Source organism: Chelonia mydas, chromosome 4 (assembly GCF_015237465.2).
Source record: "Chelonia mydas isolate rCheMyd1 chromosome 4, rCheMyd1.pri.v2, whole genome shotgun sequence".
NCBI classification, from domain to species: Eukaryota; Metazoa; Chordata; order Testudines; family Cheloniidae; genus Chelonia; species Chelonia mydas.
The window spans coordinates 55,074,879-55,094,812 of record NC_057852.1 but is presented as its reverse complement, the minus strand read 5'-3'; the positions used below and the strand labels follow the sequence as shown (position 1 = coordinate 55,094,812).

At 38.4% G+C, this 19,934-nt stretch overlaps 1 protein-coding gene across 7 annotated transcripts in view; it reads left to right on the top strand.

The window, feature by feature from the left end:
* Positions 1–19,934, top strand: part of ANAPC10 (anaphase promoting complex subunit 10) — a 248,243-nt gene that overhangs the window by 135,326 nt on the left and 92,983 nt on the right. Inside the window, exon 5 of one of the 7 annotated variants that reach the window (XM_037897336.2) lies at positions 5,948–6,570. The exons of the other annotated variants lie outside the window; for them this stretch is intronic. Within the exon in view, the coding sequence (XP_037753264.1) occupies positions 5,948–6,055 (108 nt within the window). The 3' untranslated portion in view covers positions 6,056–6,570. Of the gene's footprint in view, positions 1–5,947; positions 6,571–19,934 lie in introns of those variants that run through there. 7 annotated transcript variants of the gene reach the window in all.

Below are 19,934 nucleotides of genomic sequence, written 5' to 3'. Positions count from 1 at the left end.
CTCCGTGCTGATTAGGCCTCAACTGGAGTATTGTGTCCAGTTCTGGGCGCCACGTTTCAGGAAGGATGTGGACAAATTGGAGAAACTCCAGAGAAGAGCGACAAAAATGATTAAAAGTCTAGAAAACATGACCTATGAGGCAAGATTGAAAAAATTGGGTTTGTTTAGTCTGGAAAAAAGGAGACTGTGAGGGGACATAGTTGTTTTCAAGTACATAAAAGGTTGTTATAAGGAGGAGGGAGAAAAATTGTTGTTCCTAACCTCTGAGGCTAGGACAAGAAGCAATGGGCTTAAATTGCAGCAAGGGTGGTTTAGGTTGGACATTAGGAAAAACTTCCTAGCTGTCAGTGTGGTTAAGCACTGGAATAAGTTGCCTAGGCAAGTTGTGAAATCTCCATCATTGGAGATTTTTAAGAGCAGATTGGACAAACACCTGTCAGGGATGGTTTGGATAATATTGAGTCCTGCCATGAGGCAGGGGACTGGACTAGATGACCTCTCAAGGTCCCTTCCAGTCCTATGATTCTATGAAACAGTAATGTCACTGGGTGAACTGTGATTATTTTGTAGCTCTGTGTGGTGCTTATTTGGGCATCACCTCTTGCTTCTCTTTTTCCTTCTCTCCCAATTCTTTCTCCTTGGCAGAACAGAATGCTATCTGTTAACGCATCTGGGCATATGCACACGAGGTATGCTCAGAGCACTGGATGTGTCCCTTGATATTATAGTCGCTCCCATATTAACATTCATCACCTCAATTGCACATAAAGTCCATGCTAGTAACATGATACCTCTCCTTACATGACTCCAGTTAATTATTTGCCATTTTCATACAAATTTCATACAAATGTATTTTCATACATTTTTGGCTTCTATATGAGCTATAGACAGTATTCTTTGAATGCCTGAGCTACCATGTTTCCCTGCTAAGGTGATAGTAAGCACTGCCGGTCACATGGCTAGGATTCAGGGCGGGATAAGTGCCACAGTAAACTGAATTTGAACTCTGTTTTTTCCATCCCTCCCCAGGGATCCATAACTGTCTAAACATCACGCTTGGCCAGCAAAATTACTGTTGATGTGCAGCTGGTTACAGAAAACATTGGTATGTTATCATGAGCATTTCTGATTTCTTTATTCAAATGCTAAAGGTGATTTAAATCACTTACTCTAATCAACAATAAAAACAAGTTTGATTTAAATCCATTCTAATCTTTTAGTTTGTTCCCCTTTTGGTGGTAATTGAGCCAAAGCATTTCTGAATACTGAATTCAAACCAAAATTCTCTGATGTAGCAAAAGTGTAGACTAGGGTAGTCAAAAAATTTTTTTGTCAAGGTCCAGATTTGTTGGTCAAGATATAGTCAAGGTCCAGACTCCAGAGAAAATAGGGTTTAAAAAAAGATAATAAGTAAATAAAAAGATTTTGGGGTCCATTTAAAAGCATCTGGGTGTGTGTGTGTTGGATTTGTCCTGTGGTCTGCCTATTGACTTCCCCGGTATATGTCTTGTTGGGGCTGCGACCTGGCTTAATAAGTTACAGTTCTTCAGAATTTTCATTCAATGTTATAAAAATGGAGAACTCTTCTGATTTGCTGGACATTAACTTATTCATCAAATAATTTATTATTTTAAGCACTCAAAAGTGTGCTAGGCACTTCACAGAAAAGAGTACAGCTCTTCAGCTAGCTTTAGTCTAGCTTCATTGACTTCAGCGGAGCTACACCAAATTACACTGGCTAAGGATCCTGGCCCAAGAACTTTGTCCCAAATTGCTTCCAGTGTAAATTCAACATGACACAGTAAAGGAATAAAGGTGGGAGGGAGGTCATCTCAGCAAAGCAGTTCAGTGAGGTAAATGGTCATTCTGATAATTGCATTAGTTTGTTTTTAAAAAAATATTCCCTCCCTGAGGAAATATTTGTGAGCTCTGTTAGAATTAAATAAAAAACATGGAAACTGGCATGTTTGTTTGTTTTTACTTGTTTGGGGGAAAGGGGCTATATTCAACAACAAACTAGAGAGTACATTGTTATTTGTAAACTATGAAAAGACTGCCAGAAGCATCTTACCTCAGGAAAAGATGAAAGCTACGTAACAGAGGTGTATACTTATGCTTGTCAACTCCCTAAAAACTGAACACATTGTAAAGGCCTCCAAAATGTGGCACAAAGGGACAGAATGCACAGTTGTCAAATTTTGCTCTTTATGCATACATCTATTTAGGTACACTGCTGGGAAAGTACAAATTTTGCTACTCCCTTCCTTGAATAAATGTGCAATATCTGTAAATTTAGCATTATAAATTATTTTCATATCAACAAAAATAACTATGAAATCATATATGTACTTGCCACAAGTCTTTCACTGTTTAAGAACATAAGAACGGCCATACTGGGTCAGACCAAAGGTCCATCTAGCCCACTATCCTGTCTTCCGACAGTGGCCAAAGCCAGGTGCTCTGAAGGGAATGAACAGAACAGGTAATGATCAAGTGATCCATCCTGGCAAACAGAGGCTAGGGACACCATCCGTGCCTAACCTGGCTAGTAGCTTCTCCCTGCATTGCTGTTTTCCCTGGTTTCTCCATGGGTTTTTACTTCCACCTCTCCTCCAGGGAATGAGGAGCCCCCACATGCACTTCTGCCAATGAACAGTAAAAAGTTATACTCATCACTCTGAAACTGCCTGGCTGGTAAACATGGAGCATGAATATGGGAGTCAAGGGAAGGACTGGCAGAGTACTTTCCATTTCCTTGTCAAATATGAGGAACTCTGGTGATGTCTTTATGTGAAAACTGCACTTGGATGCTGGAGATAAGACTGATCAAATTTTACTGATGAAAATGAATGTGGGACCAGAGTCAGTCACCCACTACAGTCTTCCTAACTGGCAGAACATGAGGGGCACAAAATGTGATCTGCCTCTATTTGCTATAGATGAAAGAAAGTTTGGACAAAGGTAAAGAACTACAGGAAAAGCTACTTTCTTTTAATACTGTGTGTTGCCTTCTGCTTCACTGTAGACCTTCTATCGAGAACTTCTCCCAGGTGTTTTCTGCCTGGTTACCTGCGACAAATGTCAAGAAAGAGTATATCTCCTCCTTCTTGACTTTCTCAGAGTACAGGGCTGTTTGGATCTAGAGATTTAGTTTGGTCCGTTACAGAGCTAAGGGCTTAACCACAAAATTGAAATCAAATTAATTTTTGTGTGTGTGTGTGTTCAGGATCTGGCCTGTAACTGAAGTTCTCTTAACCATTCTCATGCAGCACTTCCTTTCTCATAAACAATCAGCTGACTGGAAAGATGGTGGCTTCATGTTACTTTGATCATTTTAAATTATTTTTCAAATTAAGAAATTATTGGTGTTCTACACATGTTTGCAACTATATGAAGTGATTCTAACATTTTAAGAATAAATTGCAGTTTCCCTTTAAGGTCCCAGTGGATCACCCGATCCCACTGGAATGCTGCATAAGCACTTATAAATCTGGCCCTGCACGGATCTCTACAAGGTGTTAAGGTGAGTCCTGAGTTATTCTTGGAAATGGATACAATTTGGAGGACTCTAAAATGTGCTCACAGAAGGTGAAAAAACCCAGAAAGTATGTGTTCTAAAGAAATACACACAGCTGGAAAAAAGAACTGCCAATTAATGTTAATTTACAACAGGTTTCAAGAGCTTGACTTAGATCATAAGATGAATGCGGGGGGTGGGGAGAGGGGTACACAGAAGGGAATCGTGTAGAAGTTCAGGAAAGGATACAATGTGCCGGGGAAAAAATGTATAACCAACAACATCTGGAAACTGACTGAAAAGAGGAAACAAATGAAAGTGCAACTCATAACAGAAAACAGAATCCACATTGCAACCAATTAGGAAAGATCAAAAATATCCCAAGAATGATCTTGTGGTCAAGTGACATGCTACAAGAGACAAATGTGGTATCTTCTAACTTGGAAAGCAGCATCTATATTTCTGCATCCAAACTGTGCAATATTTAGCCTACCCAGATGTACTAGCTGGAAAGAAAAGATGCTAGGATTAATGGAGATGGGTTTTCAAAGATAGGTATAAATGATCAAACTCCTTTGCCCCCTTCATGACTCTACTGTCCATGATTGTCTTAAGACCATTGTAGTTCTTTTACAACCTGAGTATGTAGTTGTCATTTCAGAATAACCTACCTCACTTATGTGCTACTAGAGGAGCATCTTTGGTTGTCTGTACATAATATATCATTGGATAAATACTGCATCAGCATGACTGCTCATAAATCATGCTATCATCACTCTTTCTGATCATATGGAGCCAATAATAGCTTTCCCTATCCATTTCAAAAGAATGCAGAATAAACCATTCAAAGCAACCCTAGCACACATGGGTTTAAATGTTACAACTGGGTTTTGCTCAGTTCCAGTAATATTACTTAATAATGAACTATTCTGCGTCTCAGGCGATATGCACATGTGCGTCACTCAGAACACATGCTGGCAATACGTACACATGCTACTGGATGCCTGGTTACCTGAGGACATAAGTGTATGGGGAAACCATTAAAAATGTTCTGAGTAATTTGGCAATTTTCCTCATAATGGAATGTAATTCTTCGTGTTACACCTGAGTTTACCTCCATACTCTCAAAAACCTGTGCGTTATACCATTACTCATGAGATAAGAAACTCAGAAATGCTTGGAACCAAAAATAAACATGATGGAAAAACCTCCTGGTAAAGAAATCAGTCCCATATATTATCTCTATCTAAATACTGAAAAATAACTTAAAATGATAGATGAAAGAGGAAGCCATTGTCTTACTAGTCACCTGATTGTTTATAAAAAAGGAACTGATGCTACATGAGAACAGTGATTGAGCTCCACAGTTGCTGAAGCTGTACTGGGCCCTGTGACCCTTACTGTGGTATCTTTGACTACAATTACATCTTATCAGGGAGAGAGCTGTTTGCCCCACCAATCTGCTGTGGAGAATGTGGCGCCCAGTCCAAATATATGCTTTTGAAGACAACGTTATCCCCACCTCCACCCCGAGTTTAATTTTTAAAGATAAATGCTAAAAAGAGGCAGCAAATTTTTTATCCCTTCAATGTGTTCTATCCTCTTGCAGAAACACATTTTGTGTCGGGTTTTTTTTCTTAAGTTTATTTTGTTTAAAATATTAAAATGATCCCGTACCTTCATCTGCTTGTGTCTTTTAGATTATAAACCCTTCAGAACAGGGATTGTCTCTTCTCTATGTTTGCACAGCCCCCAGCACACCATGCCCGAGTCCCAATTGCTGTGTTTGGGTACTACCATAATACGTGTTTAAAAAAATGACCATACGGCACTACTATTCCTCAGCAAATACTCAATATTAGTTACCACAGCCTAAGTCTCATGGGAGTGGAAGCTGTGTGTACGGCAGAGCTTTGCAGCAGCCAATCCAGACATGGGTTGAAAAGCTGGTTCTGTGCAGATGGCACCTCTGTGCTAACCCCCCTCCCAACCCCAAATGTCTGAGTGTACATGTACATACTGTACATGCCTCATGGCAGGGCACAATTTCAGCTGTAGTGTGTTAGCCAAACAGTGGTCCATGGAACACTTAAGGATAGTCTGTGGGAGAGCTCACTGGTTCTTCCTCCTTGTTCTTAGTGGCTACATTTAATTACACAAAAGCTAAAAAAACCCCATTGTTTTTCTCATAGTTGCCACAGGGATGTTATATGGTGGACAGTGAGCTAATCTACAGTATTAGTTTGAGAATCCCTGTGTACAGATGTGCTTTATAACTTTTTAGCCTTTTATATTTGACTTTCCCAGGCACATAATGTCACTCCCTATTTGCTTATTAAAAAAAAAATGTAACAAAGAGCAGCAAATAAATATTCAAAATCCAGTAGACCCAGTTACTTGGTTTATAATGTAACAATGTGATGTGAACAGACTTTGCAGGACATCAAGAAACCAGATCGTGATGACTGGGAGAATGGGTTGACAGCAATGGAGTGTGCCTTGCACCTGGAAAAAGAATGTGAACCAGTCACTCCTTGATCTGCACAAGCTGGCAACTGACAAGAATGACCCTCATTTGTGTGACTTCATTGAAACTCACTGAAACTCATTGAAATTGTCTTGTGGGGTTGCTGTCTTAAAAAGATGTCACATGCCTGCCTCAGACTTTTCTTATACTGTAGACAAAATGGCTGAAAATACCTCAGCTCAGCAGTTTGTATAGGAAAAACAGGCGTAATATAGTCAGACAAATTGTCAATTTGGGCCCAAGCCATCATTTTTCTGAGCACCTTCAATTTCTACTCATCAGTGGGAGTAGAGGACACTCAAGACTTTGGAGGATTGGTCCCTTAATGGGTAAATGTACACTTCAGGCCTGGTTCTAAGAGAAATGTATCAATGAAACCTGCACCAATTTTGCTAGACACTGTACATGGCTCCTGTTTAGTTTTATGTCTTGCATATTATTATGAAATTCACTCCTCATGACTGATCTTCAGTGCAATATGTTCTTTGTTTAATTCTTCCTGTCATATAATAAAACTAATAAAAATGACGTTTCTAGTCCGGAAATCATAACATTTGAAAGAATCACAACATTTTGTTGCTAATTTTAAAAAAAAATTTAAAAAATACTTGCTGACTAAATGTCATGCTGCGTGTCTTTGCAATCTACATTTTTAGGAGCAATTAGTTACAATTGCTTAACAGAAATGTGGGGTCTGTCTTTCTCTCATTCTGTCTTAATACACTTTTAAAAAATACTCTGAAATGTAATTTTCTGACTAAAATACTTTTTTTTTTTTTTTGTATTTTTCCAAATCGTATTTGGAAATTCCTTTACCTCTGTTGTAAGTGACTGAGCTGGGAGTTATTCCTCATCTTATTGCTTCTCTTCATCCTTCAAACTCATTCAAACAGCTGTTCCTAAAGCTTTCGTGTTGTTTGGGGGGCTTCCCTGTTGTTCAGGAGTTGATGGGTCGTCTGTTGTCTGATTGAATATCTCTTTCCTAGGCTAAGGAAGAATTTTCAAGAATATCCATATCTGAACAAGAGCTCATGCAGATTCCACCCGCAGTTTAGTTGGCAGAGAAACTAAATGGCTGCAGCTCATTTTCCCCATTCATATGTTTCCTGTGCTACACAGGTTTTGAGTCAGTCTAGAGTACACAGGTTATTTTTCATAAATAACAAGATTTTGCCAGGACAGTCTCAATTATTTTCTATTTTTAAGCAGACCTCTTAGCTTCTGGGGCAAGGAAGACAGATGACTTGAACCATCCAGAAACAAGGGGGAGTACACTGAAAGGCTGTCTGTCAGATAGAAGCCCACATTTTGGTCGACTTGGTTGCAAGCCTACTAAGTGGCACAATCTGTAATGCTACATGAAACACTGGCAGATTATATGCTGAGCGTTTATTCATGAGGTCCACTAGGTGGCATATTTTTAAAGAAATGTTGAAAATATATCCAAGATGATAAACATTGTGGAAAAGTTTTCAAAACAAGTCAACATACTACACATCAAATATTTTAACAAGCATGTATTTTGCTGTTTGGGTTAGTCCTGCTGTTTCTTCCTTGCAATGGAGGTTACTTCTTCAAGCAAACACTGTTTTAGGAATGCGTTGGTGTGTTTTAGGTTGTAGCATAATATCCAAACAGCACCAACTATTTTAATCAATCCTTTGAACTGAAACACCTGTCATTCCCAATCTTCTGCAGCATCACAGAACTTTAAACACTGCAGTTTTCCTTTTCTAACAATTGAAATTGCTTAAGTGGTGTTTGAAGCAAAAATGTGTGTAATTCAGGATGAAATGACACATCACCATACCTGGTTTTTATAATATATTATGCTTGCTTTAATTTCCACAGAATCAAAAATTATTCCTTTTCGTATATCTACAGCATTGATAATTATTTGAAACAATTGTCCATGTGGTGTGGGGGGAAAAACATTTCACTCCTTTGACTAGTAGCAAATACAGCCGTTGTAAAGAAAGGTATATTGATTTTAATTACTTCCTTGAATTAGAAGCTTGAGGAGTACTGATTGCAATGTTAAATTGTGTAGAGCTTTTCAGCAGTAAGTATTGCCCTTCTGCCTCATATCTCACCACTAAAGTAGCACATTGGTTTCTTAAATGTTAATTGATTGATTTGACTGTTTATATTAAAAAGACAAAGATCCATGATATAAGAATGTAATCAAATGATTACAATGAAAAAAAGCCATCTTTTTGTGTAGTTGTGCCTATCTTTAAACATTGATCAGATAACTCAGGATTAAGTTACATTAAATAAATTAGTTGATGGGTGGTCTTAACAAAAATTAATATGTAAGATAAAATCAAAGTGTAAAGGCAAATCGAATGAAATTAATTAACCTCCCACACTGTTTAGAGAAGGATCCAATTTCAGCAGAAGCTAATGTTTTGAAAACATGACAGTTTTTGGCTTTCTTAGCAGGCAAATAGTTTGTGGGCATAAGGTATGACAAACCTGCACACATGTTTAGAAAAACCTTTTGGTTCACCTGAGGTTTCATGTAAAGCTTGACATGAAGGGTAGCGAGGTGTACAAGAATGAATGAGTAAATAACTCAATTTTTTTTTTATCTAAAACCATGCAGCTGTGTTCTGAGAAACCTGCAAAAGGTGGTGGGGCAGGTTTCTGCTAGTTAACTGATTCTTTCTAAAATCACACAGGCCCCCTAAAAGTCTGTCTGACTGAGTGGTGGAATGAGAGTGTGTGGGTGCATGAGAAGATGTAATTGAGTCTGGACTAGAGGTTTGAGCATGACAATGTGAGGTAGGATTCTTGAGTTCTGTTCTCAGCTCCATTGTTGACTTGCTGTGTGACACCCAGCAAGTTATTTAGGTCAGTATTTTCAAACATAGGTGCCTTAGTTACATATTTACGCATACTTAGTTGCATTTACATATTCAGTCACATAATTCATATTTAGTGATTTATTTAAGTGGGCTATTTTGGGACCCACTGGTACTCAGCACCTCTGAAAATCTGGTCAAAATTTGGCCTCCCCCCACCCCCCACTTTGTTTCCCTTCTGAATAATAGTGATAATATTTACTTCATCATTTGTATTAAGAGGATTAATTAATATTTCTAAAATGCTTTGAATTCTTCAGCTAGAAGGAGCTAAATAAATACAAATTATTATTATGAATTGGCATAATATTGATTGTTATGGGATGAAAACTAGCCCTTAACCATAGTCCTCTTCTGTAGACAGAGTGGTGGGTAAGAAAAGGAGTGAGAGATACAAATGATTTAAATTCAGTCTCAGGATGGACAGTATATCTGTTTGGAATATTATCTACCTTTGACATAGTATTAGACGCTTAGAGGTTTTATGTAGACAGGCTGTACTGTATTTTAAGTGACATCTCATCTGAAGGAAGCCGCACTGGCTTGCTATTGATTTACCCGCATAATGAACCTGCACTTACAATTTGACTGTTATAGATATTGTATGAACAGTTCCCAGGGGGTCACTTCAAGTTACATACCACTCCATTTTAATAAATGTGCATATTTTCTTCAAGAAGTGGAGTGCACACATTGTAACTTACTCTTTGGGATGAGTTTCATCCCTAAATGCATTTCTCCTGATGGACTAACCACCATCTGCCCAGCATTAAAGAAAACTAAATAGACATGAATGCAGTTCTGTGGATGTCAGAATACCTGTTTTGTGTAACAGATATGATTACTCAGGGATCACAAGTTTAATAAACAGCATGCAAAGAAGAGTCAAGCCTTTTCAGCTCATCACAAATATTTGGAAACGAGCTGTTGGTGAGGTACATACTCACCAGGAGCAGGAGGTTTTTACTAGCACACAAAGTTACAGTGCAAGCTCATACTGCAGAAGGACATGCCTAACACTTTAACTGGGGGAGAGCCACTTCATTACAACCTGGCTGAAACAAAGCAAATAGCAGAAACTTTGCAGAATGAATCGGAACAAAAATATGCAATTGAATCACAATTTTTTCTGTCTAATGCATTTTCATTGTGCTTGTTGCCATGACCTCTAGGTCCCATTTCTAAAACTTGTGAGCAATGTTCGTCTGAAAGGGTCAGATTTACCATTTTGTCACAGATTTCACCATTTTCTAAATGGCTTTATTCTTGCTTGCTCATTTCTTATGGCAAAACAAGGCTCGGCCAATCCTATCACTGCAGAAAGGATTGTGTAAACAGAAGAGTCTTATGTTGTGCCTTATGATGGGGTTTATAAATCCCATGTTGAAACAGGGGAAGGGCTGGAGCACTACTGGGGCCACCCCTTGGCACTGCCAAGCATGTTCCTGGGGAAAGGGCCAGTATAAAGAAAGCTCCAGCAGCCCAGATTGGGGGAGGGGGCAGAAGAGAACCCATTTCCTGGAGGAACACTCCACTGCAATAGTAGAAAAAGAAGCTCTTACTGAGGAGGTCTGACCGTGAGACTTCCCTCCTCCACTTTAGACATTACCCAAGACGTAGGGAAAACTGTGTGCAGGGGCACCAGAGAGTTGCTTGCATCAACCCCAAGACTCTGGGATTTGAAGCCAAGGACTATAACCCAATGACACCCATCCCCCAATTTATTTTTTTTGTACTCTGAGCTGTAGTTGTCTACTCTAACATTACTTAAACTTCAGTTTAATCATACAGACACATTGAACATCACTTGGTGTCACAGTGAGTCTATAGAATGTAGAAATCAACAATTAATCATTAGTTGCAGAAACTATTAAATACTCAACAAAAATATAGAGATAAATTACAGTACAAAAATATACAGTAAATTAGTGAACCTTTGACCCCAAAGTTTTGGTGTTGATTTGAAACAACTTTTGCAATATTCTAACTTTAGTTTCTGTGTCTAAATAAATAGAAATCAATATTTTTGTAAATATTGAGAAGAATCTTGTAACAAATTATTCCATATCTCTAAATAAAATAATTACAACACAATTTGACAATAGAAATTCAAAGTAAATGAAAATGCCATACTGTTCTTTCCAGTGAATTGGAACATGTATGGATGAAGGAAATGAACGTCAAGGGTCTGGAGTCATCCTGCTAGAAATCAGATTTAATATTAAAATCCTATCAACAGCAATATTAGTTAAAAATATAATCCAGAATGGGTAGCTCAGCTGTGGTCAGTTGACAGTTTAGGATATGGAAACAACAGGGGCCTGGCCATAGTTAAAGATGCAAAACAGTTTCTCAATAACTCCCTGTTTTCAAAACCTCCCTGCTTTCTGAAATTTTCCATAGTTGGTGTCTCCCTGAAAAGGAATGTAGGTTTGTGTTTTTGGCTCTAAGGATTTGGTCTGTCCAGTTATGGTGATAGGGGTTATTCAAGTCTGGAGTTGGATCCAAACTTCTTCAGAGTTTGGTGTACAGGAATAGTGGTTTTGGGTCCACCCGTATTTGAAAGTTGAGTTTAATGGCAAAATATTTACCCCTGCTTTGGTCCATTAAAATAAGTGAACAGTAATACATAGAACACTAATATAGATAAAGGTGGATCCATTTCAGTGATCTCATGAAGACAGATGCTGGTTAGCCAGCTAGCTGGCTTACAGTTGTACCCAGCAACAATGTTAACTTTGGCTAATGATTTGGCTGCAGACATGATATGCCAAACTATGGTCAATAGCATTTAAATCAGAGGAACACATTTGTTATACAATCACTGTCTTCTCAAATATGTAGCTAGCTAGAAATATTACTGTGTTTGCCAAATTCCTGTTCTACAACAGCAAGTAGTGTAGGAAAAGGTTGTAATGGCCCCGCATAGTGCAAGCATTGTGAGACTACTGTACACCACTATTACAGTTCTAGCAAAAACAAGAGCTACTTACTTCATGCCAAGTCATCTTGAATGTAGTCCCAAGGCAGGAATATGTCCAATCTGTACATGGAAAAAATGTAGTGTTAGTTTAGGAAGTTGCAACAGAACCTAGACTAGTGCTGGGTGAATACTTTGTAGTGAATAATTTATTTGATGATTTTCACCTCTCTTTGCAAATAGTCTGTGAACCTCTTAAGATAGCCTCATATTGCAATTGTTGGAAATTATTCATTAAATACATACATACATTAATGACTTTGTCTGAAGATAGTTAGCAAACAGTTAATTGCAATGTTCATTAGACAGTCAGCATTCAAACTTATTTTTGACTGGATACAAAGATCACATGGCATCTTTCTATTCTCCAATTGGACAAACATAATTCAAAGAATCTGGTTTCCAATGTAAATACTCATGTTATCAAATTCAAAATTCACTTTCCTTGAATATTCTTCAATATTTTCTTAAAAATTTCCTCTGTGAATCATTCCGGTCAGTAAACTCACCTTTGCTAGAATATTTGCAGAAAGTGAATGAGGGTCAGAAACACAGGTGTAGTGGATTCAATTAGAAATTTAAAGTTTTGTATAAATTATTTTATAGCCCAGTGCTAATGTATTATTTATACAATTATTTTACAGCACTCAAATGTGAACAAAATGCATACCAGTACGAATGAGGAGACATGGTCTATGTACCAAAGAGTTTACAGTCTAATTTCCAACAGGACACAATGAAAAGGATGACAAAATGATAGGGAGAAGTAGTGGGCAGTAGAATACAGATTTCAGCAACTGCATGGATACAGCAAAGTCTAGGGCACAGCAGGGTAGAGCAAAATATAATTTTTTGCTTGTAAATACAATGATGAAGGTCCTTGACCCATTACTTGTAGTCATTGTGATTGAGACTTGCAAAGCCATCTAAGGGGTATCAATGCTCAATTTCCATTAACTTTAATGGGGAATTAATTTTGCTTTAATTTAATTGGGAATTGAACATTCATATCGCCTTTTGTCCTTTGGCAGAAATAGAAGGGATGAGGCCTTGTGGAGAAGCTCAGGAAGGATGTTCCATGGATGGGGGCGTGTCTAGAATGTACAGACAGTCATGAGAGAAGCAAATTCATGAGTTTGAAAAATAATTCTAAAAATTCTAAATATTTTTCAAACTTGAGGATCCCAGTTTGCTTCACAAAGATGTTCTCTAGTCCAGCAGTTACTAAATTGTTGATGCTTTAACTAAAAATGGGGACTACATTTTATTTTGGAGTGCAAAATAATGCCAGGTGGGCTTTGAAATATTTCCTTGTTTGATTTCCATTAATTTTGCATTTTTCACCATGCTCATACAATTTTTATTTTAAAAAAACCCTGTCGTGATCAAATCATAGCCTAATACTGATCAGCGTATATGGAACATGTGAATTTCAGCTCTTGTGTTTTGTGCTCAGTGCCTGTGATCGTCTTCTCTGCTTGTTTAAAATTCGCTTTTTAGTTTTTTTTATGCACAAAAAATCTCACCCCAGCTCTTCAAGCTGTTTCCTTGGAAAGTCAGGGCTCAGTATTCTAACCTGGAAGTGAAAAGAGAGCATATGTTGAAAGATTTGAGAAAAATTGGCATAGAAAAGGATTACCCTGTTTCTCCCCACCCCCCCCAGACCAAATGTTTCTGAAATGACGCCCCTGCTTGCAGTCCCCACCCAGGCAGCAGCTCTCCCAGATGAGGTAAGGGAAGTCACCCTCTAGCTGAGCCAGTAAGAACTGTGTTAAGCTTTTCTTTGTTGGAAGTCTCTTAACTACATCACACCTGGCTATATTTCAAAGATTAATGAACAGCGTCTTGTCAGGTTTAATATATCGTACTGCTTTAGTTTACTTTGACGATGTAATCATAAATTCCCCAAGCTGTGAACTACACCTTAAGGACCTGCATGGAGTTCTAAGAAGAAGTAAAGAAACAAGAATGACCATAAAATGTGAAAAGTGCCAGTTTTAATAAAAAACCTGTAAATTTTCTAGGACATTAGGTTTCAAAAGAAGGATTACCCATAGACTAAACAGAGTGAAGTCATAAAAATTTAAAGACACCACAAAACATAACAAAAATAAGATCCCTTTTAGGTATGACAGAATACTAAAGTAAAGGAAATTTAGACTAAATTGTGCCACCCAAGCAGAGCCATTAATTAATCTAATGAGAAAATATGTTCCATTTCCATGGGCCTAAGCATGTCAGGAAGCATCTGACATTTTTAAAAGAAAAAAAAATAGCATTCACTACAGCAATCCAAAAATGTCCAGATTTTAGTTTGGCCATTCACACAGATACATCTTGAATGCAGGCTAAACAAGGGAGACAAAGAAAACAACACATTAAGTGTGCCAGATGTGTCATATAACATGAACAGATTTCTTGTTAGTGATCTTTATGCAATGGCATCTGATGCACAGCTTGCACACTCACCAATAGGTGAAAAAAACCTGTTATATCACACTAGCCGTGTTACAGGTGCGAAGGTATTTTTCACTCAAGATCAGCCTCTGCAATTATTTACTCATTTGCGTAACTTGAAGTACGTAAGCAGTCCCCATTGAGGTCAATGAAACTACTCAGGTGTTTAAAGTTAAGCATGTGTGTAAAAAATTTGCAGGATTAAAAAACTAGCCCCTGTTTTCAGTGCCGGATAATGTTGTTCTTCCCTTTTCAAAAACAAAACACCCCCACCCCAAACTAAACCCCAAAGCCTACATATTGGGCTGAACTTCTCATTCTTTTCTTTGCCCAGAAATAAACTGTTTTAGGTTAATCTGAATTTAAAAAAAATTATTTCAGGCACAGTAGGAACTTGGGCCATTTTCTTTCATTTCTCATCAGTGGTATGTTGGCCAGTTGGTCCATGAAACAAGATCCAAAGAACCCCCAAGTGAAAGATCTTTCATCAGGAATCATTTGTAATTCCTTTCTTTGGAAGGGTGCATGTCCATGGCTGACATCAGGACTGATATGAAGCATGTCTTACAGACTTGTCCACCTTCTACAGACATGGTATTGCACTTAACACTATATTGGTGAATTTCCAAACTGAATTCAGCTGTGGCCCAGAAAAAAATTCACAAAATGACCCCAAAAGGCAATCAAGCCCTGGTACAGAGTGACTAATCCATGTCACCCTATATTTAACGTTGCTCTGAGTCTTAATTATTTTATTAATTGTTCTATTAAAAATATCACTTAGAAGAGGCCCTGGTCAGTAGTGGGACACCATACAAGTAGACATGATCCCTGCTCTGAATAGTTTATAAGGTTGCCAATTTTGGTTGGCTGTATTCCTGGAGGTTTCATTGCATGATGTTATCTTTAATTAAAGATTAATCTTTAATTCCTGGAGACTCCAGTACAATCCTGGAGGGTTGGAGCCCAAAGTGTTTACAATCTAATTTATGACAATGCACAGAAAATGAGTGTAAGAAACAGTAGGTAGATGGTAAGGGAGGATGAGAGTAATGATAAAATAATTTCACTTCTGCGTAGGTAAACTGTATGGGCAATGTTGGTTTAGAGTAATTTGAAATAAAAATAAATAAATAAAAATGATACCAGCTGCAGCTCATTTTAGATTTAATTATTTGGCTGATTTCTTGTGAGTTTTGAAATTAAAAAGAGTATAGTGGCCTTTTGGATTAGTGCGGGGAAGGTATTCAGTGTGTAGGGGAAGTCTGGAAGAAAATGTGGCGTCGTTTGTGGGAGAAGCAGACGAACAGGCATTCTAAGCTTGTGTCACTGAAGGAATGGGAAGATTATTATGGGCATACTTTTGGGCATACACTGCTAACTGTGTGGTAAGATTAATGGTGAATAGACTGGTGGGGGCAAATGGGAGTAAATAGTGCAAGATGGACGTTGTGGAGAGGAAGAGAGGATAGAATTTTCACAAGCACCCAGCGTTGACCTAACTCTGCTCTCACTGAAATAAATGTTAAAACCCCAATGTCTTCAATGGGAGTGGAGCCAAGCTAGTCCATGGGTGAACACTTTGAAATCTCACCAAAAGTGGGATGGAGGTGTGAGGTGGGGAGAGATTGGTGGGGTAGAGGGAGGATCTGGGAGAGGGATTCAAAGAGAGAGGTGATAATTTGAGAATATTCTAATACTGTACATGCATTTTTTTGAGTTAGTGACTTTGGTGACTTTCAAGAGTTTTGTGTTACACAAATAAATAAGATCTTTGTGTGTAGAAATCTAGATAGTCTGCAAAAGTGATTTATATTACTGAATAACTGATGCGCCTACTCTGTTTTTGTCAGGAGCTTGATCCTTCAGGTTCAGCTGGCTAATGGTCCTTCTTTTATTCTTTAGTTAGAGGTGGAATGGGCCTGCAGGTCTGGCAGCCTTTGTACCATGTCTTAGCACTACAGATTTAAAACATGGCATGTTTTGGGGCTATGTGCCCAAGGGTGCACTGTGGCCAAAAGAAAAGGAGTACTTGTGGCACCTTAGAGACTAACAAATTTATTTGAGCATAAGCTTTCGTGAGCTACAGCTCACTTCATCGGATGCATTCAGTGGAAAATACAGTGGGTATTTGAGAAAGTGAAAGATTTAAATAGACACTGAGGCATATCAGAAAGTGTCAGGACCTGTTGTGCCCGGTCCAATGCCATCTTAAAGGCAAGGGGCTTGATAATATTGACTAACATTTATGTTTAGTAGAAATTTTCATCACAATATTACAAAGTACTCTGCAAATTACAGTTTTGTGTGTGTATATGTCTCCCTCGCTCTCTCTCTGTATATATTTATTTACGAATGAGTGACCTTTTGGATTAGTACATGGAAGGTATTCAGTGTTTGCCCAGAAGTAGCTCATGTAATTGGTTCATGTGCTGTAATACTTTTTAACAATGCAGTAATTGTTTTCCCAACACAAGTGCATTTAAATAATCTTTCAGTGTTTCAAAGCAAATGCAGCTATATGGCACATGTGTATATTAAATTTTGGTGCATCTGACTGGTTACTACTACCTACCCGTTATACTTGCTGTGCAGTGAATGAGGCAGGGATGACTCATTGGTTGCTACTTTCACATTGCCAGGATGGTTTAATACATGCAGTTCAGTGGGCATTGAATGAAGGAGGAAAGATCTGTGTAGAACTTTGCAGAGATGGCAGAGAGAGACTTAAATTCCAGGTCAGAAGAATTAAGAAGTAAAATACCACCACTGTATGTAGTTCAGAGTTTAGTTTTATTGTTAGTAAAATGAGGTTAAAGTAACACAAAAGTCAGGAGGTTACAACTCCACCCTGCTCCAATATCAGCTGCAGCAGTCATGCAGGTACTGGAGAAGAACCATCTTGGGATGACTGTGGTTTGGAAACTGGAAGCTGTGATTTGCAGAGAATTTATTTTGCCCATTTTGGAGGCCATACTAGGAAAAGAACAGTACGGTGAGAGGGACAGACACATGTAAGCTCTATCTTTGTCTGGTTCGTAAGAAGAGGCAACACTGAGCCTAACACTAGCAATTTCCAGACACCCAAGATAGCAGCAGCTTCCAGATTTGTAAAATGTATGTCACTCATGAAAGTAAAATGAAGATATATATTTTAGAATTAAGATTTCCTTGAGGATTTCCACAAAAAGAAAAGGAGGACTTGTGGCACCTTAGAGACGAACAAATTTATTTGAGCATAAGCTTTCGTGAGCTACAGCTCACTTCACTGGATGCATGCAGTGGAAAATACAGTGGGGAGATTTATATACACAGAGAACATGAAACAATGGGTGTTACCATACACACGGTAACGAGAGTGATCAGGTAAGGTGAGCTATTGTTTCATGTTCTCTGTGTATATAAATCTCCCCACTGTATTTTCCACTGTATGCATCCGATGAAGTGAGCTGTAGCTCACGAAAGCTTATGCTCAAATAAATTGGTTAGTCTCTAAGGTGCCACAAGTACTCCTTTTCTTTTTGTGGATACAGACTAATACGGCTGCTACTCTGAAACTTGAGGATTTCCATTCCCTTTAACCATAAATTGTCATATTATTCCCACTAGTACATATTTCTGTAGTACTCCAAACCCACTTTCTTCCTAATAAATGATTAGTGTCCTACTTCATTTATAGTTTTGGCTTCACCCATCACAAGACTGACAGGGCAGGTAAAACACATTTCATTGTGACTGGGGGTTGAACGGTGACATTTCAATGAACTATACATGTTCATTATTGTCTTAATTTTTTAAAATGTGCCTTTGTCAAGCACATTAACAGGGTGCATCTAATCCTGTTGTTAGCTTGTTCCTGATGAAAAGTCTTAAAATAAATTCAGCGTGTTGTTGATAATGACCTCATGTAACTAAGAAGAGGAGAACCCGGAATTCCAGGAGCAGGTCAGCAACTGCACCATGCCCACCACTGCTTTCCAAATATTCTGATTTAAGAAAGCCAAGAGTAGGATTCTGGCACTAGCAAAACTATTGTACTGGAATGAACTTTCTACTAAGACATGACTTGTTAGGTTCACATTCAGAAATGCTAAAATTTCAAGGGAGGGGCTAAGGAAGCAATCTGATAAAGTGGGGGTGGAGAGACGGAAACCATGCCAACATTCATGCTGAAAATTCTTTGTCTGCACCAGAGCTGGAGTACATTCTAGACAATATATCCATATTCAGATGTCAAAAAGTCTATTCAGCCAGAAGCTGACAGGATCACCACTTTGGATTTGAAAGACAAACTGTAAGTAACTGGTCAGCAGCGGTCTCGGCTTAGCTAGTCTACAGGACATTGGGATACTCCTCTTTATCCTGAAACTCCTCCCCAATATCACATCAAGGTCTCTTTACAGCAGCTAGAGCCCTCTCTGCATACCACCAATAGGTCAGCAGATATTCACTTTTGCTAATATCATAGTTCAGCAATTTCTATTTTTTTAATTCAGATTTTTGGAAGGAAGTGTGTAATTCACCGCTGCAGGTGGAAGAAACTTAAAAACACTAGCATCAGAAGGCTGTTGTTTTAAACTGAAGTCAATTTACTTTGGCAGTGATATGGACAAAGCTTGCAAATACATTATTTACAGTAGCATTTTATGTGATCTGGGACCGTACAGAGAAATTACTCTGAAAAAGACTACTTGTCCAGTCTTAGATTTCTACTGTTGTCAAATTGTCCAGCAATAACTATTCCAAACAACAGTCAAGCCACCTCAATATTTGTTCCCCAGTAGCCATTGCAACAAACAGTAGTTAGGGTCCTGTTTCACCAATCTTCTCAACTGTTAATATGAATTGTATTTTTCTGTTCTGAAGAATTTAGTAACATAAAGGTTGACACTAAAGATCTCTCATTCGCTCATTTCTTCTGCTAGATTGAGTGTGTGCAAAGTAGTCACTGAATAGATCTTGATAGATACACCCAAGCATCATAGCTGGGGTGTTGTGAAAGCAGTGCTTTCTCTGTCTGTTACCTGTTGAGAAGATGCATGAAAGTACTCGTTTAACGAGGGCTTTCAATGCACTGGTGCCTTTGTCCGAGGCAAATATTTAAACTGTATCTATTTAAGGGGTGTTAATTCTTTCAGTAAACAATGTACATGAAGCGCAGAATGTTAGCCCTATGGCACAGGCCTTCTGTTAAAGTCACAGAGAGGGGGAGAAGCCCTCTGTCCTGAAATGTCATTCATAATGCTCCTTCCTACTATCAAGGAATGAGAGACTAACATTCCTGCCTCAAGTACGGCGGGGGGGGGGAAGAAGGGTCAGCTAAGTTGTATGGACCATATTTATGCATATTTGAAATGAATCGTGTCTCTTGGACACTGCTGGTCCCTTTGGAAAATCTGACCCTCATTTAGGTGCCCAAAAGGGAACTGAATGCATTTGAAAATCTGGCCCCACATCCCCCTTATCAGCATTAGCAAGATGTCTTCAGTTTAGCTGCCTAATTACAACTTATTTCATGGGTCTAGGTTTATTTTTTTTATAGAAGCCTTCTTAGCATGTCCCCACTGAAGTCAATGGTAAAGCCCG